We start from the raw sequence: 19,306 nt of genomic DNA, 5'->3' as shown, positions 1-19,306 counted from the left end.
CGGAGATTCAGTGTATATGGCATGCTAGATCAAGTGGGATCGGATGTATTATAGTGATATTCTGATATTCTCCTTGTAGCACGTACATATAACTACCATTTCGGGCTTCTATATCAAAGTCAATATTCGAATATGCAAATATCCAAATATCCAAATATCCAAATATCCAAATATCCAAATATCCAAATATCCAAATATCCAAGTATCTCAAATCTAAACTTATGAATTAAATGGATTTATAGTAGCTATAAATAGCCAATATCCAATAGCCAATACCAATATCCCATAACCACATCTCTGCATAAAATCGCCTATCGTCTATCAGATAAAAGCTTCCCCTCCTCCCCCTCATCTCCCTCATCTCCCTCAAAACATCTCCCATCTCAACTATCATGGCTCACACAATTACAGCTCAGGAACTGACAACTTTGTCCACCAAGGCCATTGACGCCAAAGCGACTGCCTACTGTATGACCCTTTCCCCCCTCTTTAAAGCAGCACAATCACCAGATACCCAGATCCTGGTTCACAGAAAAGAATAACCTCAAACTAACACCCTCTCAGGCCCATACTCCAAATTCCGTGTCGGAGCATGCATCCTCACATCATCGGGCGAGTTCATCACCGGCGCTAACGTCGAAAATGCCTCCTATCCAGTCGGAACGTGTGCTGAGCGTGTGACCATTGGCGCTGCTATTGTATGTTCCATGTTCCATGTTCCATGTTCTCGTTTTCTGGTCTATTACTTTGGTTGTTCTCTATCATTGTCATTATCATGCACATCAGCCTCATGTCTGGACTCTTGCTAACTTCCGCAGGTCGCCGGCCACAGAGATTTCAAGGCTCTGGCTGTCGCGACGGATATCAAGCCCGCTGCGTCGCCTTGTGGGATGTGTAGACAATTGTGGGTTTTCTTCTCCTTCTTCTTCTTCTTCTTCTTCTTCTTCTTCTTCTTCTTCTGATTGACTTATTTGGATACAGTATTCGCGAGTTCACCTCGCCTTCTTTCCCGGTGTACATGTACGACGGGGAGGGAAATCATAAAGTCATGACTATGGAGGAGGTGGGTTTCTTATCTTTTTTCTCCTTTCTATTTGGATATATCTGTTCTATATCTCGTGGATTCTCTGCTGATAAGCCCAGTTGCTCCCCGACTCTTTCGGCCCCAGCCATCTTAAATAGGGAGAGGTATGTGTTTACGGAGTTCATGGATATCAAAGAAAAGAGAGCGAGGGGGTTGAAGGTATGAATTGGAGTTTGATATCTAGTGGAATTGAATTCATTTACAAGGTGTTTACCTAAGGCAATATATTGGAATGTATCCTGCTTTGTTCAATGGGAGATATATAGCCCTGGAGAGCCCTACCACAACGTACACAAACCGAATACCAGCAAGAAAAAAGCAAAAAAAGGTCCATGGCACGCTCGTAATGTCGCAAGAGTCAAACCAAAAAGATCATTTCCAACTGGAAACCCCCAAAAGGCAGCTATATCAAAATCCCAATACTTAAAAACCATAACCATAACCTCCAAAACCAAGCCTAAGCCTGGTCCTCTTCATCGTCAAAATCATCAGCTCCAAGCAACTCATCCTCATCATCAACCACAGAAGAATAATCTCCCCTCCTCGCCGCAAACGAGCCCCGCGTAGCATAAGGTCTCTGCATCCCCCGTCTCCCGAACAACCCAGACGAGCTCCGCGCCAGACTCTTAACAAGTAAGGGCAGGGACTGCGCAACCGCAACAATACCCGCGATAATCGCCACAGGCACCGCGACCAGCATCGAGTCCCTGGACAACCAGCTCTGCGAGCCCCCGCTATCGCCCAGTCGGATCTGGCCGAATTTGCCGTCCCAGTGCGTGTACGCGTACCAGCCGACGGCGACGGCAACGGCGATGGGAGTCACGATCGCGAAGAAGAGGCCTGTTCCGCTGATACCGTGCTTCTTTTGGTATTCTTCTTCTTTGTTAGGGCATGGCTTTGACACATCTTGGTCTAGGAGGAGGCCGCCTTCGCAGGTTGTCTGCGGGATTCGGCGGTAGCCGGTTGGTTCCCAGTACTCAACCTTGTCAGGATCCTGACTGCATTGTGCGACGTGGTCTTGAGGTTGGAGACCCGGGACGAGGCCACAGCTGCCGTCGGTTTGAATTTCATAGTTGTAGTCACTGGTTCGTGTTAGTTGGCTATTTAGATTGGGATAGGTGGTTACTTGTTCTTGCTTACCATTCGAAATCAGCACGGGTACAGGTGCAATTCCGCCCGATGCTGTGGATGTGTGGCTCGCGCCAGGCATTCCAGCACTCAGCAGCAGGTTTCTTGCGGTGGTACTCTTCAACATGGCCGAAGATACAGTTCTCTTCCTGGAAGGGATGAGTGGGGGCCCAGTTATAGTAATCGCTCTCATCGTCGTTACAGTCGCGGCTCCAGATACCGCTGAAGTCGAGCGTGACAATGACACGCTTGCCGCCGTCTATACCCCAGAGCAGGAAGTTCTTCGATGTATCGGATGGCACGGTGGAGATATCGTCGATGACCAGTTCCTTTTCGGCGAACTGGAACTCGTGCCAGCTCATACCTTCGTCGAGCGTGTAGTGTACAACCTTGGTTGCCTTCCGGTCGCTAACAAGCACAATTACCGAGCCTGCCGCGCCGAATTCCCACATGTACTGTCCCTTCTTGACTTGCGTCCATGAGATGCCGCCATCCCTGGTGAGGTATGTATCAGCTTCAGATGCACTGGTGAGATGCTCACCGACGTTGCCGAGCGCGAGCATCAGGCCGATGGCAGAGCCCGAGTAGAGGGTATCGCGGTAATCGCGGCGCTCGGTGTAGCCGTGGAAATGGAGAGCGCATTTCTCGGTGCCCTTGCCCTCCGTAACGGAGCAGTCGAAGTTCTTGCCATCGACATCTTTACTCGGTGGAGCCAGAAGCATCCACTGACCACCGTCGTTGTGGGTGATCATAGTCCGAAGCTTCTTGGCCGCACCCTTGTTCAGCACTTCTTCCCGATTCGAAACCACATTGGCAATGGCCACACCCTCCAGGCCTTGCAACTCATCGTAGTCCGTGTAGCCGCGGTCGTTGACATTGAGTCCCTCGAGACTCTGGACGAAGTAGGTGCCGTTACTGTTACTCTTGACAAGGGAGCCGAAGCTACGTTCGCCTCCCCCGTTCACCATCACAAGGAGGAACAATGCGTGCGGGGAGCTAGGTAGGACGGTATACTGAGGGACCTTAATGTTGAAAGGGAAATGTGCGTTGGCGTAAGTGCGGCCGTCGACGCTAACGCTGGCGTTCAGGTATTCCTTCTGGTCCCCTTCGTACCAGGCGACGACCTCGAAACCGTTCTTGGTAGCGGAACGGGCGATGTTTTCGAATTTGACCTCCATGGTAGAGAAATAATCATCACTGATAACCAACTGCCGGTTATTGTTCTTTTCCTCATCTTTATACTGCTCGCAAATCACCAGCTTTTCGCTGTTGTTGCGGCCCTCCTGATACCCGAAGTTACAACCGCCGTCGGCGATTCCAATAAGCATCGGCTCCCAACTAGCGCCTCGCTTGTCGGTGACGTACGCCTGCGAGCGACAATTCTTCCCCTCACAGTCCTTGTGACCAATCCAAATAAGGGAGTCCTGGAACTTCTCATGGAAAGCGAGCTTGCGGATGTACTCCTTGTTCGGCACACTGGGAGCGTCAAAGAAGTGGAAGGAATCACCGTGGTTGATAGTGTAGTACACCCTCTTGCTGTCGGTGAGGAAGAAAGCCGTATCACTGAAGTAAGGATGCTGAACCATTTCGATAAACTTCTCATCCGGGTGGATTTGCTTCCAGTTCCGGCCATGGTCACGCGAGACATGCAGTTCGTATTTGTCAGTGAGCATCATGATAGTCTCATCAACGCCGTTGTTACTGGCCTGTCGTTCGAGATAGAAATAATTTGTCCACTTGGCCGAGATGGTCTGTGGCTTTCCCGCACGAGGCTTGCCATCGGTGATGAGGGGAGGCCCCGTGACATTCGAGCAGGAGCGCTCAATCTCGCGCTCGAGATCCTCTCCACCTTCACGGATGCATGCGTTGCCGGGGATGAGTCGCCATCCCGAGGGGCCCATGTACTTATCACTGGGATCCTTGCACTTGCCAGCTGGGGGTGTCAGCGGGACAGCCGGTACACATTCCTTGCGGTCCTCGCTGCGAACAAAGTTGTAGTCGCATTCGAAATCTTCAGCGGAACACTTGCAGGGTTGGAATTCCGGGCCGCTGATGGCAAACTCCTTCTTGATGAAGCAATCTGCGTTTGCCTTGCGGCGTTGGAAGAACTGTTTCTGGCCCATCAGGCAATCCGGCTCGCCCTTTTCATTCAAACGGGCAGTCCACTCTTCAAGGTCTCCAGAGCCACACTCGCGCTCGTGCAGGCCATCGAAGTCGATGAAAAACATGAGGGTTTTGGTGGTGTCATCGCTGGAAGTGCCAACGAGCAGGAACTTGAGGCTAGTCGAATCTGGCGTTGAGACCAGGAACAGAGGCCTGATCTTTTGCCCCAGAGAAATCGACTCCCACTCTTTCCCGTGGTCGATAGAAAATTGGACCTTGTCCGTCTGGCTGCTATCCAAAACAGCAGTGATCACACCTCCTTGGTCGCCAAACTCGTACCGGTGGGGGCCCTTGAGCGCGCGCCGCCAGGTAAGACCCGCGTTGTCTGAAACATAGAGATCACCCTTGGAATAGTCCTCGAGATGACCTCCGGTGTTACCAACACCCATGACCAAGCCCGGAGCCGGGCTTGAGAACATCCGGTGATCCGGCAAGGGCATCTCGTGCAGCGCGGCGTAGGTGGTCATCGAATGGAGATGTAGCTCGTCTTTATCAGCCTTGAGAGGTTGGAATGTTCTCCCATCGTCAAAACTGATACTGCTAATAAGCTTCTTTTTATTTGAGTCCGACTTCTTAGCTTCTTCCCAGTTCTTGACCGTGTTGACGATCGTGATACCATGAATCCCCGTGACTCTCTCAAAATCGACCAAGCCATTCAGGTCCTCGTTCGTATGCTCGATATTTTGCGTAAAGTAGGTGCCATTGGAGTTGGACGAGAAGAGACTGCCCATCCGGTTATCCTGCCAAGTAGTTTGCACGTCGATCTGGATGCTATAGTTGGTGCTTTCCAAAATAGTATAGGCATCCTCTTCAATGCGGTGCTTGCCAAACTCCGCCCGGTGCCACACATTCGAGTCATCACTGACGTACAAAGCCTGCTCCTGCGTACCACGCGACTGAAGGCGCGCCACGATGTACTTGGAGACAGAACGGATCTGAAGACTGACACCGCTCAGCGGTTTTCCATGGTCCAATTTCGCCTCGGTGCCCTCGGCATCATCTTTGAAAAAGCTGTCTGAATATATCAATCGCTCTGTGCGGGTATGCTCAAATGGCCCCTTCAACCCAGGGACCACGCAGAGGATCCGGTCTCCTGTCGACTTCGGCATGTCTATGTCCAACGCGAACTGCGGACGGCTCGCGGCCCACATACACTGGAGCGTCATCTCGCGCAATGGCTTAACAGTCTCGAAGTCGTCGGTGGTATAGAACGTCTGGGGTAGGCAGCCAAGAATGGTGCAATCGAGACCCATGAAGATGACCTTCTTCGGATCCCAGCCATTGAACTCCAATGGGAACGAGCGCATGGATGCGAACGGCAACACGTCCACCTGGAATGGTCTCCACGACTTGGCCTGGTCGGTCGTGATCCAGTGCTTGCCATTCTCACCGAGGATGTACGCGCGGTTGTCGTCGAACGGATGTCTCCAGATCAAGTCAACGGTGCCTTCTATGGTTCCATCGTTGCCCTTGACAGTCTCCCATTCCTCACCACCATCGAAGGAGACATGCGCGGTAAGGGATCTCCTGTCACGGTAGAGGATGGTGTTTGTGCCGTGAAAGTAGAACAGGTCTGCGGGCGGAGCGTCGAGTTTATGGGTCACGATGTTCGGCTCGTTTCCCTTTGCCGCTGCTGGATGTGAGGCCCATACCAGCAGCAGGCTCAGTGTGAGCAGCAGCCACCGTGGGATCATGACCGGTGCTGCGTAGGCATCTGATAGGGTGTGCGGGTAGGAGTTTGAGCGGACCGGACCGGGAATACGGGGTCAATCGATGGAGGGAGGGAAAGTAAAGTCGCTGGAAAAGAGAGTATTGTTAGAGGCCAGCAACGAATGAACAGGTAGGTAGAAATGTCGTGAGTTAAGATAGTGATGCTGATGACGGAGCTGCGTGGCCTCTGCCTTGGGATGAAGCTCTCTGTCACGTGAATTGCTTATCGGTCCTATGGCCCTATCGACTGAACCATGGTTGCAAAACAAGTCTACTGGCAGCGAACCATGGATGACAGTACGCAATTGGGACTAGTCTGTTGGTCTACAAAACAACCCCCTGAAGATGGTGAAGGTGGAAAATGTGGAAAATGTGGTCTCTTGAATCAATTGACATGAAGCAGCCGGTTATATGTACAAAAACACTGCTAAATAGGTACATAAAAATGTCGAGGACCCCCGTGTAAAAAGAAGACATCGCTCAAAATGCAAGGATCGGATATCCTGAAAGGACGTTCAGAATGGTATAGAACGAAAGATGAGTTCGCGCCAGACGAACAACAACACTTTAGTGTTGGGAATAAATCAAGGAATATTAAAAATAAAATGAACGGAAGTCAATCAAAGTCGAGACATTTAAATCAAACTCGGCGTCGGAGCTTGCGCCACATCTTCCTCACCACACCTCGCTCATCCAAGTCCGAGTCCCAGATCGACTGGCTGCGGTCCGCGGGTGGAAGTTCAGCCAATCGCAAGGGATCTTCCTTTTCTTTGGAAGAAGCTGGAGGTGTGGGAGAGTCGGTGCGGAGATCAGGCCGAGTAAGGGTCATTTTGAGAGTCATCTCGCGGTTTCCCGGAAGCCGTTGTGGGACTCCCTTGGCCCCAGGCAACCAGGATTGGCGTCGCTGGAAAAGAGCTGATGATTCCATGGAGGGTCGGGGCGCGTCCCGCTGTGTGAGCACGGGCGAACGGATTGGTTCATTTTCCACCGATCCTCCTGGGCTCCCCATCATGGTGCCATCGTCATCTTCGAAGAATGTGCCAAAGTCCCAGTCGACCAGGGTGGATTTTGGCGAGCTTGGTTTTGGTGTGGTGGGTTCTGGGCCGATATTCTCCTTATTGTTTTGATCCAGCGAGGGAAATCCGAATTCAATTGCTTCGTCGAATTTTTGTGGGGATGCCAGGTACACGCGCAATTTCAATCGAGCGTCGGGGTCTTGGTAGTATTGTGCGCAGGGGTCGATGCTCGAGGTGGAAGATTTGGGGCCATGTTGGAATCGGTGGTTGGATGATGGGCGCGATTCAGAAGTCCGGTTGGAGAGAGGGGTTAGAGGTTGCGATTGACTGACAGGCGGGAGTCCTCGAGTTGAAGTGGGTGTAATTTCTAATGTTTTGCGAAGGTGGTTGGAAAAGGATAAGGAGCGGCGGAAAGAGGGGCGGGTTCTCTTTTTCGTGGCAGCGTCCGCCACATGAGCGTGGTATTCATCGAGAGACAAGTCAAGATCGCCATCCTCATCGAGCCAACGGAAGCTGTCATGGAATGTTTGATCCATGTTCGGGTCTTCGTCGTCTGAGTCGGAGTCTGAATAGAAGGCGGTCGAGGGCTGAACAACAGGCACAATTGTTTGAGAGGGATGAGGGTCAATGGAAGGGCGAGATTTCCTTGAGTCTCGACCGGAATCTCGACAGTAAGCTTCGTCGGCAGCGTCGTAGATGAGACTTTGTCGATAAGCGTTCCTCAAACGTCTACGTTCTTCGGGGGAGAAAAGCTTTTGTTGGATCTTAGCGGGGAGAGAATGGAAGCATTGAGAGTCCGCCTGGGCGGCCAGGTAGGCCAATTGAAGAGAGCCGGGTTTGCGTAATTTCTTGGAAGGAGAAGAACGTTTCTCGAGCCCTCGCTTCCTTGATCCGGTCCGTAAACCACGCGAGTGATAGTCCCCAAGACGAGGGGCTCGATAGACCCGATTATCGGTCTGATAGTTTGACGTGGAGCAGGTAGGGGAACCGTGATCGCTCTGAGCTAGCCGGATGCGCAAACGCTCGACATTCGAGAAGAACTGTTTGAGTCAGCTGTGGACATTGAACAGCAATGGATAGGCAATACGGGGGGGAATGAAGTGGAGCGGATAACGTCCCATGCGCTAACATTGGCTAGCATTGGCTAGCATTGGCCAGCTAGCCAATGTTACGAGACAGTGAGTGGGCGCCACGGACGATAGTGCGGGTTGTCAGCCTCCACCGAGGGGGTTCAGGGGTAAATCATAGTCAATCACAGACAATCATTGAGCAAGGGTAGACAAAGGAAAAGAAAAAATGGAGAAAAACGGGCGAATCAGGCCCAATGGGGTCAAGATGATCCTCTGTGGAGGGAGCTATTGGGGAGGGAAATGAGAAGTCCGAGCGTTTGACGGTGTGAGGAAGACTGGAGTGATGAAGGGAGGAAATCAGCAATGAGCCCTTACCTTTCTTCTCACTGCTGGAGGCAATGATTCAAAGTCCTCCGACATTGTGTAGAATATAAGGGATATAGGGGATATCGAGAGTATAGGGAGGATTAATAGAAGAATAGAATAAGAAGTTCAAGTATAAGGATACCGAGTAGTATACCAAGTAGTATACAACAATTTAACAGAACAACCCAAATAGAAGTAAAATAAGAAAAGAGGAGATCTACTCAAGTATATATATACACACCGATGATATCTTTTAAACTTCTTTGATCTGTGACAGGATATGCTGTACATTAGCGCCTTGTGATTGTGATACTTCGATTTCCCTACATACATACATACATCCATACATAGTATATTCTTCAATACCCCTCTATATGATCTATCACGAACCCCTCTATTATCTCATGCGAACATGTCAAACGAACTCTTGATCGATCGCATTCCAATCTGTATGAATCGATCCATCCCTATTGTCATTCAAGTCACCAAGCCTTGAGCCAAGTCACTACGCGCCTCGCTTTGACGTGGCCCCAGTAAGGAGATCATGTTCAGCTCCACTTAGATCGCTGATTTCCAGTCTGAAACATATCCTAGACCGGGAGCAAATTTAGAAATGGGAAGACTGGGAAATTGGAAACGGTTCCTTTGTGCTCTTCCCTGTTCCCTGTCTATCGGTCGACTCAATACTTCGCCATGAGGGGAAAATCGAGAAGATACGAGAATAATATCCCTGGGGGAAGAAAAAGTGATGTATCAAATAACTTCATATCCAATGAGAACACAGGACGACTTGGGTCCACTGAACAAAGAACATTGAAACGTCAGTTTATGCCCAATTTGGTATATTCTGTATATTCTGTGTATTAACGCTATTAACACTATTAATGGACATACTCCGGAGTAAGATGTTACACTACTTTGTACCTGACAGCTCATATACATTCCATCTATTCCATCTATAGCAAACTCAACTAAATTAAATATAACTAGTCGAGACTCTAATCCGGAGATTACCAATGATTCGTTTTGAGGTGAAGAATATAGAATATACTTGATCGGCTATACTCCGATAGCACTCGCATAATGATCGACATCGTCGGAATTCAATAGAAATAATAAAATACAAAAGCCTTTAACCATTGTACAACATATAATAAAACCACTTCAAGCACGGAGTATCCCCATATCAAGGACTTCAATCCCTTTCCTCCTTGCATCGGGCTAATGCATACAACTTCAATCGCATTAGACAAACGAGGAGCCCATCCCTTCCGGACTCGTGGCTCGCCGAGGCGTGCAAAATCGGGGTTTCAGGTATGATCTATCATCTGCAAGTGCCATTTTACGATCGGATGCAAACGCGTGGGATGTTCACCGCTGATACTGTACAGAGTACAGAGTACGAAGTAGAAGGAGGGAGTGGTTCCTGTGAGATTCAAGGAGGGTAGACATCTGATGCAAGTGCCCGTGTTGACGATGCAGTCCACGGCCATGCTGTCTACTTCAGGCCCATGTCAGGAGGATTAATGTTAATCGTACCAGGAGTACGGGGTAGACTGTCCGTGGATGATAACTAGACTGAACTAGATAAGACCACAGAAGATGTGTAAGAAGGCCGGGGTATTTTCCGCCGTTGGATGATAATTACCGGTCTAGCGACCCTCGGAAAAGACTAAATAGTTGATAGATCGTCATCGCTTTCGTCGCATAACGGGAGACAGCGCCAATCAATATTAAAGAGGGTTTCAAGTGGGGATGTCAATTGTACACGGAGAAACTAGTGGAAGTCTCATATCAAATGATGTTGCAAGTGTGTATGCACCACTCTATCCATGTACAATCTATAATATATTATTATTATATCCAAATCTACCTATATTCAAACCCAGCCACCCTTCTCAGACTCCTCTGTCATCTTCCTCTTGCCAGTCTGAACCTTTGTAAGCGTCAACTTCCTTCCAACGCCTCTCCCCAGAGCACCATCAAGCGGAATAACATCATCCTCAACTGATGTCCTCCTCGAAATCGACTCCTTTTCAAGACTGAGGATCACCTCAACTGCATCCCGGTCCTCGATGACCTTTGGATGCCGCTGCGCAAAGTACCGCGCATACTTATACAGCGACCAGTAGCAGCTGAACACGTTGACGACCGTCAGTGCGATCTTGTAGAAAGTGTAGTAGAACAACAGGACTTTCCAGTCGACGCGCTCTTTCTTTAATCGGAGGTGGATCTCGTTGAAGATGATCACGTTGAGGATGTACATCGCGATAGTGACGCCGAGTAGCATTCCACAGAACGAGGGGCGGACTATGAATGAGATTGGGAGGATGAAGGGGGCGAAAAGGTAGATGAGAGTTTCGTAGACCTGCGGGCGATGTTAGCTATAGATCAATTGCCGAAGATGGTCGATGTGCCTGTCATATACCTCTTGAAAAACACACAACTTCGCACCAAACTCCCACCAACCCAGCTTCCAGCTAGTCAAGATATACTTCAAGTCGTAGTACACGCCAACAACGAAGAAGAAATTCCACCGCTTAAACCGCTGTTGGAAGATGGTCATTTCGCCGAACCCACCACGGCTACCACCAGAACCACTCCAGAACACCGAAGCCGGGGTCTCGGTTTCGACAAAGACCTGCGAGCACATAGTAATGCGTCCACCCAGACGTCGGCATGCATCACCGAAGAACCAATCCTCCGACACGGAGAAACCGGGATGTTCATGGAATGTCTGTTTTAGGAACTCGATATTCCAGAGCGAGATAGCTCCGTGGGGGAAGGTAGCGCTTCCGAATTTCCCGAAGAAATCACGCTGGAGACCGGACATTTTGTACTCGAGGTCCTGGGCCTGTTGGCAGAATGTCCCCTTTGAGGAATTGGGGCCGACACTTTTAATTGTGTACCCGATGCATTTGACGTTCTTTTTGAGTCTGTCGCTGACAATTGGGAAGTTCGGAGGCAGGAGACAGTCATCATCGATTAGAACGGCATTTTCGAAGTCTTTGGCTGCGTAGCAGCCGACGAACTGCGCCACGATCTTCGAGCCGATGGGTACCCAAAGGTGGTTTACACCGTAGGGTTTGCAGACTTCTTCTGTGTTGTCGAGGGGGGTTTTGGAGTTGCCATTTGCTATGACGAAGATGTTTTCTTTGGGGAAGATTTTCAAGGCGGCTTCGAGGGTTGCGCCGACGATTGATGCCGATTTATAACAGGGGATGAGGAGAGCAGTTGATTTTACCTTGGAGATATTGTTTTCCAGGTCTGGAGATTCAGATTCAGATTCAGAGTCCGGGGCTGGAGGATCTTTCTCGAAGAGGATCAACAGAGGACAGAAGGCATATCTGGTTTGGTTAGGGCAAGAAAGGCAACCGGGGTTTCCGGAGAGACACTTACAATGCAGCCAGACCAATGATAATTGCGTATCCTCCTGTGATAACGAACTTGGTCCGAACAACCCAATACAGCCACCAGACGGCACCTTTCCATAATGGCATACCGACGAGGACGAAGTAGACAAACAGCACGAGGAGCGCATAGATGCTGTATTCAAATAATAACCGCACCCAATGCTTTCGTTGGATAGCCACGCCTCTCAGTTTAGCTTTTTCGTAGACTTCTTGCAGGTGGCTCTGCTCGCTGCTGATTGTCTGAGAGCTGGTTTTACTGAGCGGTTGAGGACTGAGCAATGCATTCTGAACCGGTGTTACTTGTCCTTTCTCGGGGATTGGAGAGGGGGGGCTCGAATGTGGCGGGCTTTTCAAAGTAGTCGAATGTACCTAAAGAATGGATGGGATTAGCTGATGTATATAAGACTTTGGCACCGATTTGATATGTTTTTGCCATAGATGTGGATATCAATTCCATACCCTGAAAAGCAGGAGGATCACTGCGTCCACGAGATCGAATCGCAGACTTCGGTCTTGCCACTGATCGCAGAGCAGAAAGACTCAGAGGACGATTGGAAGAGGTGCGAGGCTCTGGAAGTGATATTATACGGTCGTTGTCGGGGAGAGACTGTTCCCATCGAGCCAATTCCCATGGCGAGTTGAATTTGGCAGTCGTAAGTAGTTCCTTGGGGATGAAGACATCTTCCACGATAGACTTTCTAGGGTTTTCTTCAGCCATTGTAGATATATATATACTCAATTCACAACCATAAACAAGGGTATAGTAGTCAGAATGAAAGGACGGCAACCCAAGGTCACCAGTGGAAGTGTGAATATCTCGCTACGAAAGGAGACCCGAGGGTGTTCATTTATTTATTGAAATAGCCTTTCTACTCACGATCTCTATGGAGTAAATCTCTTGCCTGAGACAGTGGGCCAAGGTTGGGTGGCGTCTTCGTCTGTGAGACTAGATCTGATGGGGCATACTAGTACAGCCAGACTAGTACAACTCGGACTTGAGGACTTGGAAAAGGGAATGAGGATGTTGATAGTTGGCAAATTATTTTCGTTATTCTCGAATCAGGGCTGAGATATTAGAAGTATGGTGTAGTAGCATGACATCCTTTTCCATGGTCTTGTCTTTGTCTACGATATACTACGGCGCACTGCAAAATCTTTCCGGAGATGCAGGAACTGCAGGAACCATCTGCGAGAAGAACCATATAAATATGGAGATGGCTAAGAATAAACCAATACGGGTCGTGAGTCGAGTTCTCGAACAGGCCTACCACAGACCCGCTTCATGTTTGGGCCCAATGCTTTTACATAAAATGCCCATATAGTTCTCATAGAACATCTAGGTAGCTATTGTTCCGAGCATGTTCGACTGGAAATTACCAAAGACTACAATAACAGAGCATTTCAATGCCCAAGCCTCCAATTGTTTCATCTTCGGGTGCTCGGACAAGTTGCGCAGTGGAGTACTCAGAGATTTTATAGCCTCATGCAGATGAAGAGCCGTACGAACCACAGAAATCTAGCGTAGTGATCGCCATGGTTCCTTCCTAGCCAGGTGAACTAAAGTTAGCTGCATCTCACCTCCAATTGCTTGTCTCTGGTAGGTTGATGGTACTCGATCTCGTAATTATAGTGGGGATGGGAATCTGTGCCGAAAGACGAAGTGCCGTACGAAGCGGAGTATGTTATACGGTGAGGCCCCCTTTAGTCCTCTTAAGTCACGAACTGGACATATACATAAAGGGCTTCCAAGGTTGCAATTTGTATAACGAAGTAGTGAAAAGAAAAATCGGGAGAGAAGATGAAAAGTGCTAAAAGCCAAGATGGAATCTTCGAACCTTCCAAGATTGGCAGTTCACCGGGAGAGTGTCGGCCCGCCCTTTTTTTTTTTTTTTTTTTTTTTTTTTTTTCAGCCACAACTCAGCCGCAGACCTTGAAAGGGGAAAAAAAGAAGAAAAAAGAAGAAAAAAGAAGAAGAAAAAAAAAAAAAAGGGTATATCCAGGTTAGGATAGTTGGCCGAATGCTACTCTGTATTTAACATTCACATTGTAAACAACTCTTAAATGGTTATAGGAAGAGAATTCCGAATTCTCCAAAGTTCTAGCCCTCTCGGTTAGAAGCCGGATTGACACTTCAAAGACGCTGATCAGGGATGATCAACTTTGCCAATGGAATTGGTATAAAATGTAAATCTGCCTTGCCAAAACAGGAACTGGAACAGAATATAACCTGGGAAGATTCCCAGATTACCTCCGATACTGTTCCATATACGGAATACTCCGTACGAATCTCAAATTTATCTCAATTTTAGGGCATGAAACACGTGGCTCCACTTATAGCTACTTACCTATGGTAGTAACTAGTTACCTAGGTATGTCCCGGAGTAGGCACTGTTGGCACTTACCGAGGTAGGTAGGTAGTATTCTGCTAGGTAGTTAGCCTGTTCCTGGTCCAAGGTTGGGCTTTCACTGGCTTGTTCTATGGTTACTTTTATTATTATTATTATTATTATTTAAAGTGTGGATATGGGTGGATCTACAGAGACCATCTAGACACATAGAATCTTGGATATATAGCCAAGAAGCAGAGTATTTTGTAAACAAGCACATTTACCATAGAACTAGTAGATCGTGAAGCTATCTCATCAACGAATATACAATATGGAAAAACAACATGGAGAAGCGCTTTATATAGGGTTATCACAAAAAGCAAGGAGAGACAATAAAACAGGAAAACATCAAAGCAAAAGGAAATGCAAAGGATAGGCTGAATTTGCGAGAGATCTCGCTCAACCCCAAAACGCCAGAGACACAGGATCAGTGAATCCGAATTGCCCGAGGACTCGGGACAACAAACCGCACACGTTCAAGTCTCGGATAGTTGGAGCAGAAGGTCCGGACACTAGAGAATGAACGGATTCCAAAGAGGGAATCGACAGCTATGGCCAGAGCGATAGCGATGGAATGGACTAGCCTGGTTCCCGCTATCTTTAGCGTATATAATAGTCAGCACTGGTAAGTAATGGTAGGAATAATAGTAGTGGTACTTACCACATGATGTTTTATGTGCTTCCGGAGGGTAGCCCCCTCCCGTCTTACTAGAAGTGAACCGGTAAGCTCTGAGAATTATAGTCTATATTGGAATAGACTATGTGTGGTCACAGTACGGGCAAGTTCTAGCACATTTTGGGACGTCCTAGTAATGACTGGTTAGTATCAAGTATAACTAGTATATCCGATAACATACAATAATTGCGTGATCAAACGGCCATTCTTACGGCTTGTTAGTCTGGTCTCTGGTCTAGACTTGAGAATATTGGGAATACTCACAGCTCAACACGTTGGCGGTCTTGGATTATTGCCCCTCGCTTTTCCTTTGCACCGTTTCGGTTATAAGTAGATGAGAGGACATCTCCATGTTGCAACACATTCTTCCACTCAACGCCAACGAGCTGCTACCGGCATGATTCAAGACAAGAATGGGAATTTTCAATGCCTAGAAACCAGGAACCCTCTCTCATCCACTGTCTAGTAGTCATCCTCCGTAGGGCTAGATTCATTAAACCATCAGCAGGCTCACACCAATGTAGTGATAAGAGGGGACACAGACGGCAATAAGAGTCCATTATTGTGGCTTATGTATTTGAATAAATATATATAGTGGTAAGAAGTGACCAATATATAGACATTCTCAGGTAGGGAAGGGAATGTATGCGTGGGTTTTCAGTCGATCAAGATAATGTGATCTCTGCCTTATGTTTTTCATTTCGGTTGTCCTTAATAGAGAAGAAGCGTTAGCGACGATCACTTAGAAGAGGACTGGGGACAGGTCAAGACTATCAAGACCATACTTTTGGCAAAGTTCGAATACGACCCTTGACCACAAAGATCAACTCCGTTGAACTCATACGGCTCTGCTGGGACCCTGTCGCAAATGAACCCATTATGCGAATGACTGTCGGTTGGAACATGTATATCCAACACATTATAATACCACCAACTAGCAGTAGGCTTTCCCTTGCGGGCTGGTTGATATCAGGATGCCATGTCAACACCCGGCTTTTGCGTTACCGGGACAGCCAGCCAGCAGACAGCCAGGCTTGATTCCATTTTACCAGGCTGTCATAAATAAGAACCACGCAGATAGCCAGCGCTGGAGTATGCAGAATCATGCGCAGACACCCGCCATCAGCAGGATTCTGTATTGGGGAGTTGCATCGGGATATGCCGACAGAAAACCAACACGTGTAGTTCTCGTGGAAAGGTACAGAAAGAATTATGACAGAGGAGTGACAACAAGGGAGTTTGAGAAGAGGAAGGGATTTATAGCCCCTGAAAGGGGGATTGCATGTTCCGGATGTTTCATACAGGCCCTTCCAGAAGACGCCGTGCAACACGCGCAGGGCCTGTGTGCCTACATGATATACAGGAATTTCTAGGTGCATGAATCTCTTCGTGTTGGTCAAAGAATCACAGAAGAATAGAGGTGCAATATCAAGAGAACCCAATACCAATGCATGCATTATCATTACGCCGGTCTATGTATCCGCCCCCCAGTAGAAGCAACACGATCCCACCAAATCAAAAACTAGGGTATAAACATCCCTGAACAAAGTCTCCCCCTTACAATGCATTAAGGACCTGCTGCATAGCAAAAGTATTGGAGTCCTCGCGACGCGAGACATAAGCCCGCACCTCCTGCACACTCAATTTACCCTCCTGGGTAGGATTGCGTCCCGGGCCCCCAGATCCGCCAGTCGTGCCACTGGCAGCACCACCGCGGATTCTTTCGCGGAGAGCCTCGGGGCCAATCACGAATAGACTACCAACTTCCAGTAGCACGTCCAGCGCGCCACCGGGGCCTTTGGTTTCCTCGTCAATGTCCCAGGATCTGAAGAGGTCTGCATATTGCGTCATGTCTTTGGTTACCATTAGCCCGCCAGGTCCACTGACGGAGAACCGCTTGAAGTGCTCGAGGAGGAGACCGCGGATTCCGAGTGCTATCTCGGTCAGCACTTGGCGCACGTTGGCGCCGCTGGATGGGAGGGAGGTGCGTGCGATGTTGTGGAGACGTGTTAGGAATGAGGTGATTGATGCGCAGGTCTGTTGGGAATTAGCAGGGCTTTTTAAGGGTTGAATGTTGGATGGAACGTACGGGAGTGTGTAGCATCTCTAACCATGCGGTGTTATCACTCTCTCTAGGCCGGAAGTCGTTCTTCTTCTGGCCAGATAGCAATCTGCTGACCCAGGCGAATGTGGCGTCAATGGTTTTCTGCTCGATAGTGTTGATTTTGTCCTCGATGCGCGAGGTGGTTTGGCTGGTGCGCTTTTCCATATCCCGGCGAGTGGTGATGCTCGCGGCTGATAGAGGGAGAAGGACCGCATGGATGCACATCACCATCAATGTGGTAATACTAATCGTAGTGCGAGCTGAGAAGAGGTAGGAAAAGTCGGGCTCGGCCTTGCTGGATTCTTGTGACGTAGCCGCTTCCAGAGCGGCGTCTAGACAGACATCCACGTATCCCTCTCCCATCGCGAGGAGAAGCAGGTTGAGCAAGGCGGAGACATCCTTGGGGGTGTCGCTGTTGACACTGAGCTCGAGTCCTCGGCCCACAGCTTCAGCCAGCCACTTGAGCATCCGCTTAGCGTCGCCGAGATTGGGTTGTCCATCTTCTTCTGTGAGCTTGATTTCGGTCAACCGAGTAGTCTCCAGCGTATCGCCTACCTTGGCTACGCTGAGCAGGACTTTTCGCTGGATAGGTGAGACCTCTGGTGAGTCTAACCGGCTGATAAATGCATCGCGTGTAGTCGACAGGAGTTCTGACCCAGCCCGGGATAACGAGGCCATGAAGGTTGTTGCCGCCTTCTTGCGGCGGGCATGGTAAGAGGTGAATTTGAACAAGACCGCATTGAAAAGTTCTTCTAACGTCCGCTTCTCGCGTTCGATGTAAGACGATCCAACGAAATAAGGAACAAAAAGCTCCTCCAGCTGCTGATCTAGCAATATAGCCGTCTGCGAAGAAACAGGTTCCGGATGCTCGGTCAACCCGTGCGACTTCAGATCCTCGATCAAGGCACCGATATAGCCACGTGAGCTTTGAAGACAACGGAGGAACGCTAGTGATGATACACCGGCTGCTTTCTCCAGTACCATTTCCAGGCGCTGCTGGATAGACTGCTGGAAGACCCGCTGTAAGAACTTGCCCAGGACTTGCTCGTAGTAGGGGAAGGCCCGCCGAATAATGGCAGACTCGTCCTGAACCACAACCTTGACTTCATCGATCAACGACTGGAGACTGGATTCAACACCAGGAAGCTCCGCGTCCGGATCAGCCAGTTTTTCCCACGATTCCGGATCGCCTCCGACTTCCTCCGTTACCAGCTGGCTGCGCTCGATAAAGAACTGATGCTGGTTGACGAACAAGGCAATAACACTGGCACCGCCATTGAAGTCTTGCAACACCGTCGCGCAATCCCTCATACCATCGAAGTTAGCCTTGCGGTAGAAATCGTCAAACTGCTTCAGCAAATCCTTCTCTAATGTCTCGGAGAACTTCTCAATAATCTCTCGCGTGTTCCGCCGCGGCGTGCTGCTCTCGCTGAGATCCTCAGACGAGGAGCTATTTCCGTATCCACCATTGGGGCGAACTCTATGTTCTTGCCAGCTCTGCGGATCTAGTCGTTGACTAATACGCAGCAGCTGGCGCGCAATATGTGCGGAGCGCACCTTGGCCTCTCCCGTGCCAGATCGCCGCAGGCTCTCTAATAGCGAGATCTCGCCCCGGTTGCACACACCGTCCCAGCATTGGATGAGAAAATGGGCATCCAGAGCTCGTCGCCGTTGTCGGTCTAGCTCCTCTAAGCGCTTCCCTGTCTCCACTGCCATATTCCCCGTCCCTGCTGGATTCTCGCGGCCGGGGGCATTTAGCGACGTGTCAAGCTGTTGAAAGTTTTCGATGGTGTGGCGGAGCTTCTGGCCGAGAGTGTTGAGGTTCTGGCCGTGTTGCGCTTCTGCCCGTCGGACAGCTGCTGAAAGTTCATTCTCGCGGAGCTCGAGGTCTCCGGAAAGCTCGCTCAGGCGACGTTGAGCGCTTTCAAAGGTGCGGATGAGGGGTTTGGGATCGAAGGGTTGGTTGGCAGCGCCCGCGAGACCGGCCAGCGAGCGACGGCTGGATATCGCAGCATCGGAGAGGGATTCAATGAACTCCTTGACAATGAAGTCCCGACTGGAGAAGTCCTCGAGGGTGAAACTGGGGCCTTGAGGGAAGACGGTGCGGGCGGAGCTTGTATTTATGGATGCATTGTCCATCATGATTAATAGTGGACAGGCATGAGCTGCCTGCAGAGCTGGACAACCGT

At 49.3% G+C, this 19,306-nt stretch overlaps 5 protein-coding genes across 5 annotated transcripts; 1 reads left to right on the top strand and 4 right to left on the bottom strand.

Moving 5' to 3' along the window:
• Positions 1 to 392: 392 nt before the first annotated feature.
• On the top strand, positions 393 to 1,182 carry N7489_003748 (cytidine deaminase; the record flags this gene model as incomplete). Its single annotated transcript, XM_056709500.1, has 5 exons — positions 393 to 468; positions 565 to 698; positions 819 to 904; positions 982 to 1,063; positions 1,144 to 1,182. The coding sequence occupies 5 exons, from the start codon at positions 393 to 395 to the stop codon at positions 1,180 to 1,182; spliced, it is 417 nt and encodes a 138-aa protein (XP_056567921.1).
• A 359-nt stretch (positions 1,183 to 1,541) lies between these two features.
• N7489_003747 (vacuolar protein sorting/targeting protein 10) lies at positions 1,542 to 6,069 on the bottom strand (the record flags this gene model as incomplete). Its single annotated transcript, XM_056709499.1, has 2 exons — positions 1,542 to 2,166; positions 2,225 to 6,069. The coding sequence occupies 2 exons, from the start codon at positions 6,067 to 6,069 to the stop codon at positions 1,542 to 1,544; spliced, it is 4,470 nt and encodes a 1,489-aa protein (XP_056567920.1).
• Positions 6,070 to 6,725: 656 nt separating this feature from the next.
• Positions 6,726 to 8,591, bottom strand: N7489_003746 (uncharacterized protein; the record flags this gene model as incomplete). Its single annotated transcript, XM_056709498.1, has 2 exons — positions 6,726 to 8,141; positions 8,547 to 8,591. 2 exons carry the CDS (start codon positions 8,589 to 8,591, stop codon positions 6,726 to 6,728), a joined length of 1,461 nt encoding a protein of 486 aa, XP_056567919.1.
• Positions 8,592 to 10,416: 1,825 nt separating this feature from the next.
• On the bottom strand, positions 10,417 to 12,668 carry N7489_003745 (uncharacterized protein; the record flags this gene model as incomplete). The annotated part of the gene is made up of 4 exons (XM_056709497.1): positions 10,417 to 10,905; positions 10,966 to 11,884; positions 11,937 to 12,319; positions 12,357 to 12,668. The coding sequence occupies 4 exons, from the start codon at positions 12,666 to 12,668 to the stop codon at positions 10,417 to 10,419; spliced, it is 2,103 nt and encodes a 700-aa protein (XP_056567918.1).
• Positions 12,669 to 16,570: 3,902 nt separating this feature from the next.
• Positions 16,571 to 19,259, bottom strand: N7489_003744 (exocyst subunit SEC10; the record flags this gene model as incomplete). Its single annotated transcript, XM_056709496.1, has 2 exons — positions 16,571 to 17,050; positions 17,103 to 19,259. 2 exons carry the CDS (start codon positions 19,257 to 19,259, stop codon positions 16,571 to 16,573), a joined length of 2,637 nt encoding a protein of 878 aa, XP_056567917.1.
• Between the last annotated feature and the right edge of the window lie 47 nt (positions 19,260 to 19,306).

Source organism: Penicillium chrysogenum, assembly GCF_028827035.1.
Source record: "Penicillium chrysogenum strain IBT 35668 chromosome Unknown utg000002l_segment0_segment0, whole genome shotgun sequence".
In the NCBI taxonomy this organism is placed as follows: domain Eukaryota; kingdom Fungi; phylum Ascomycota; class Eurotiomycetes; order Eurotiales; family Aspergillaceae; genus Penicillium; species Penicillium chrysogenum.
The sequence above is the reverse complement of the archived record's forward strand: the minus strand, read 5'-3'. Positions and strand labels throughout refer to the sequence as shown.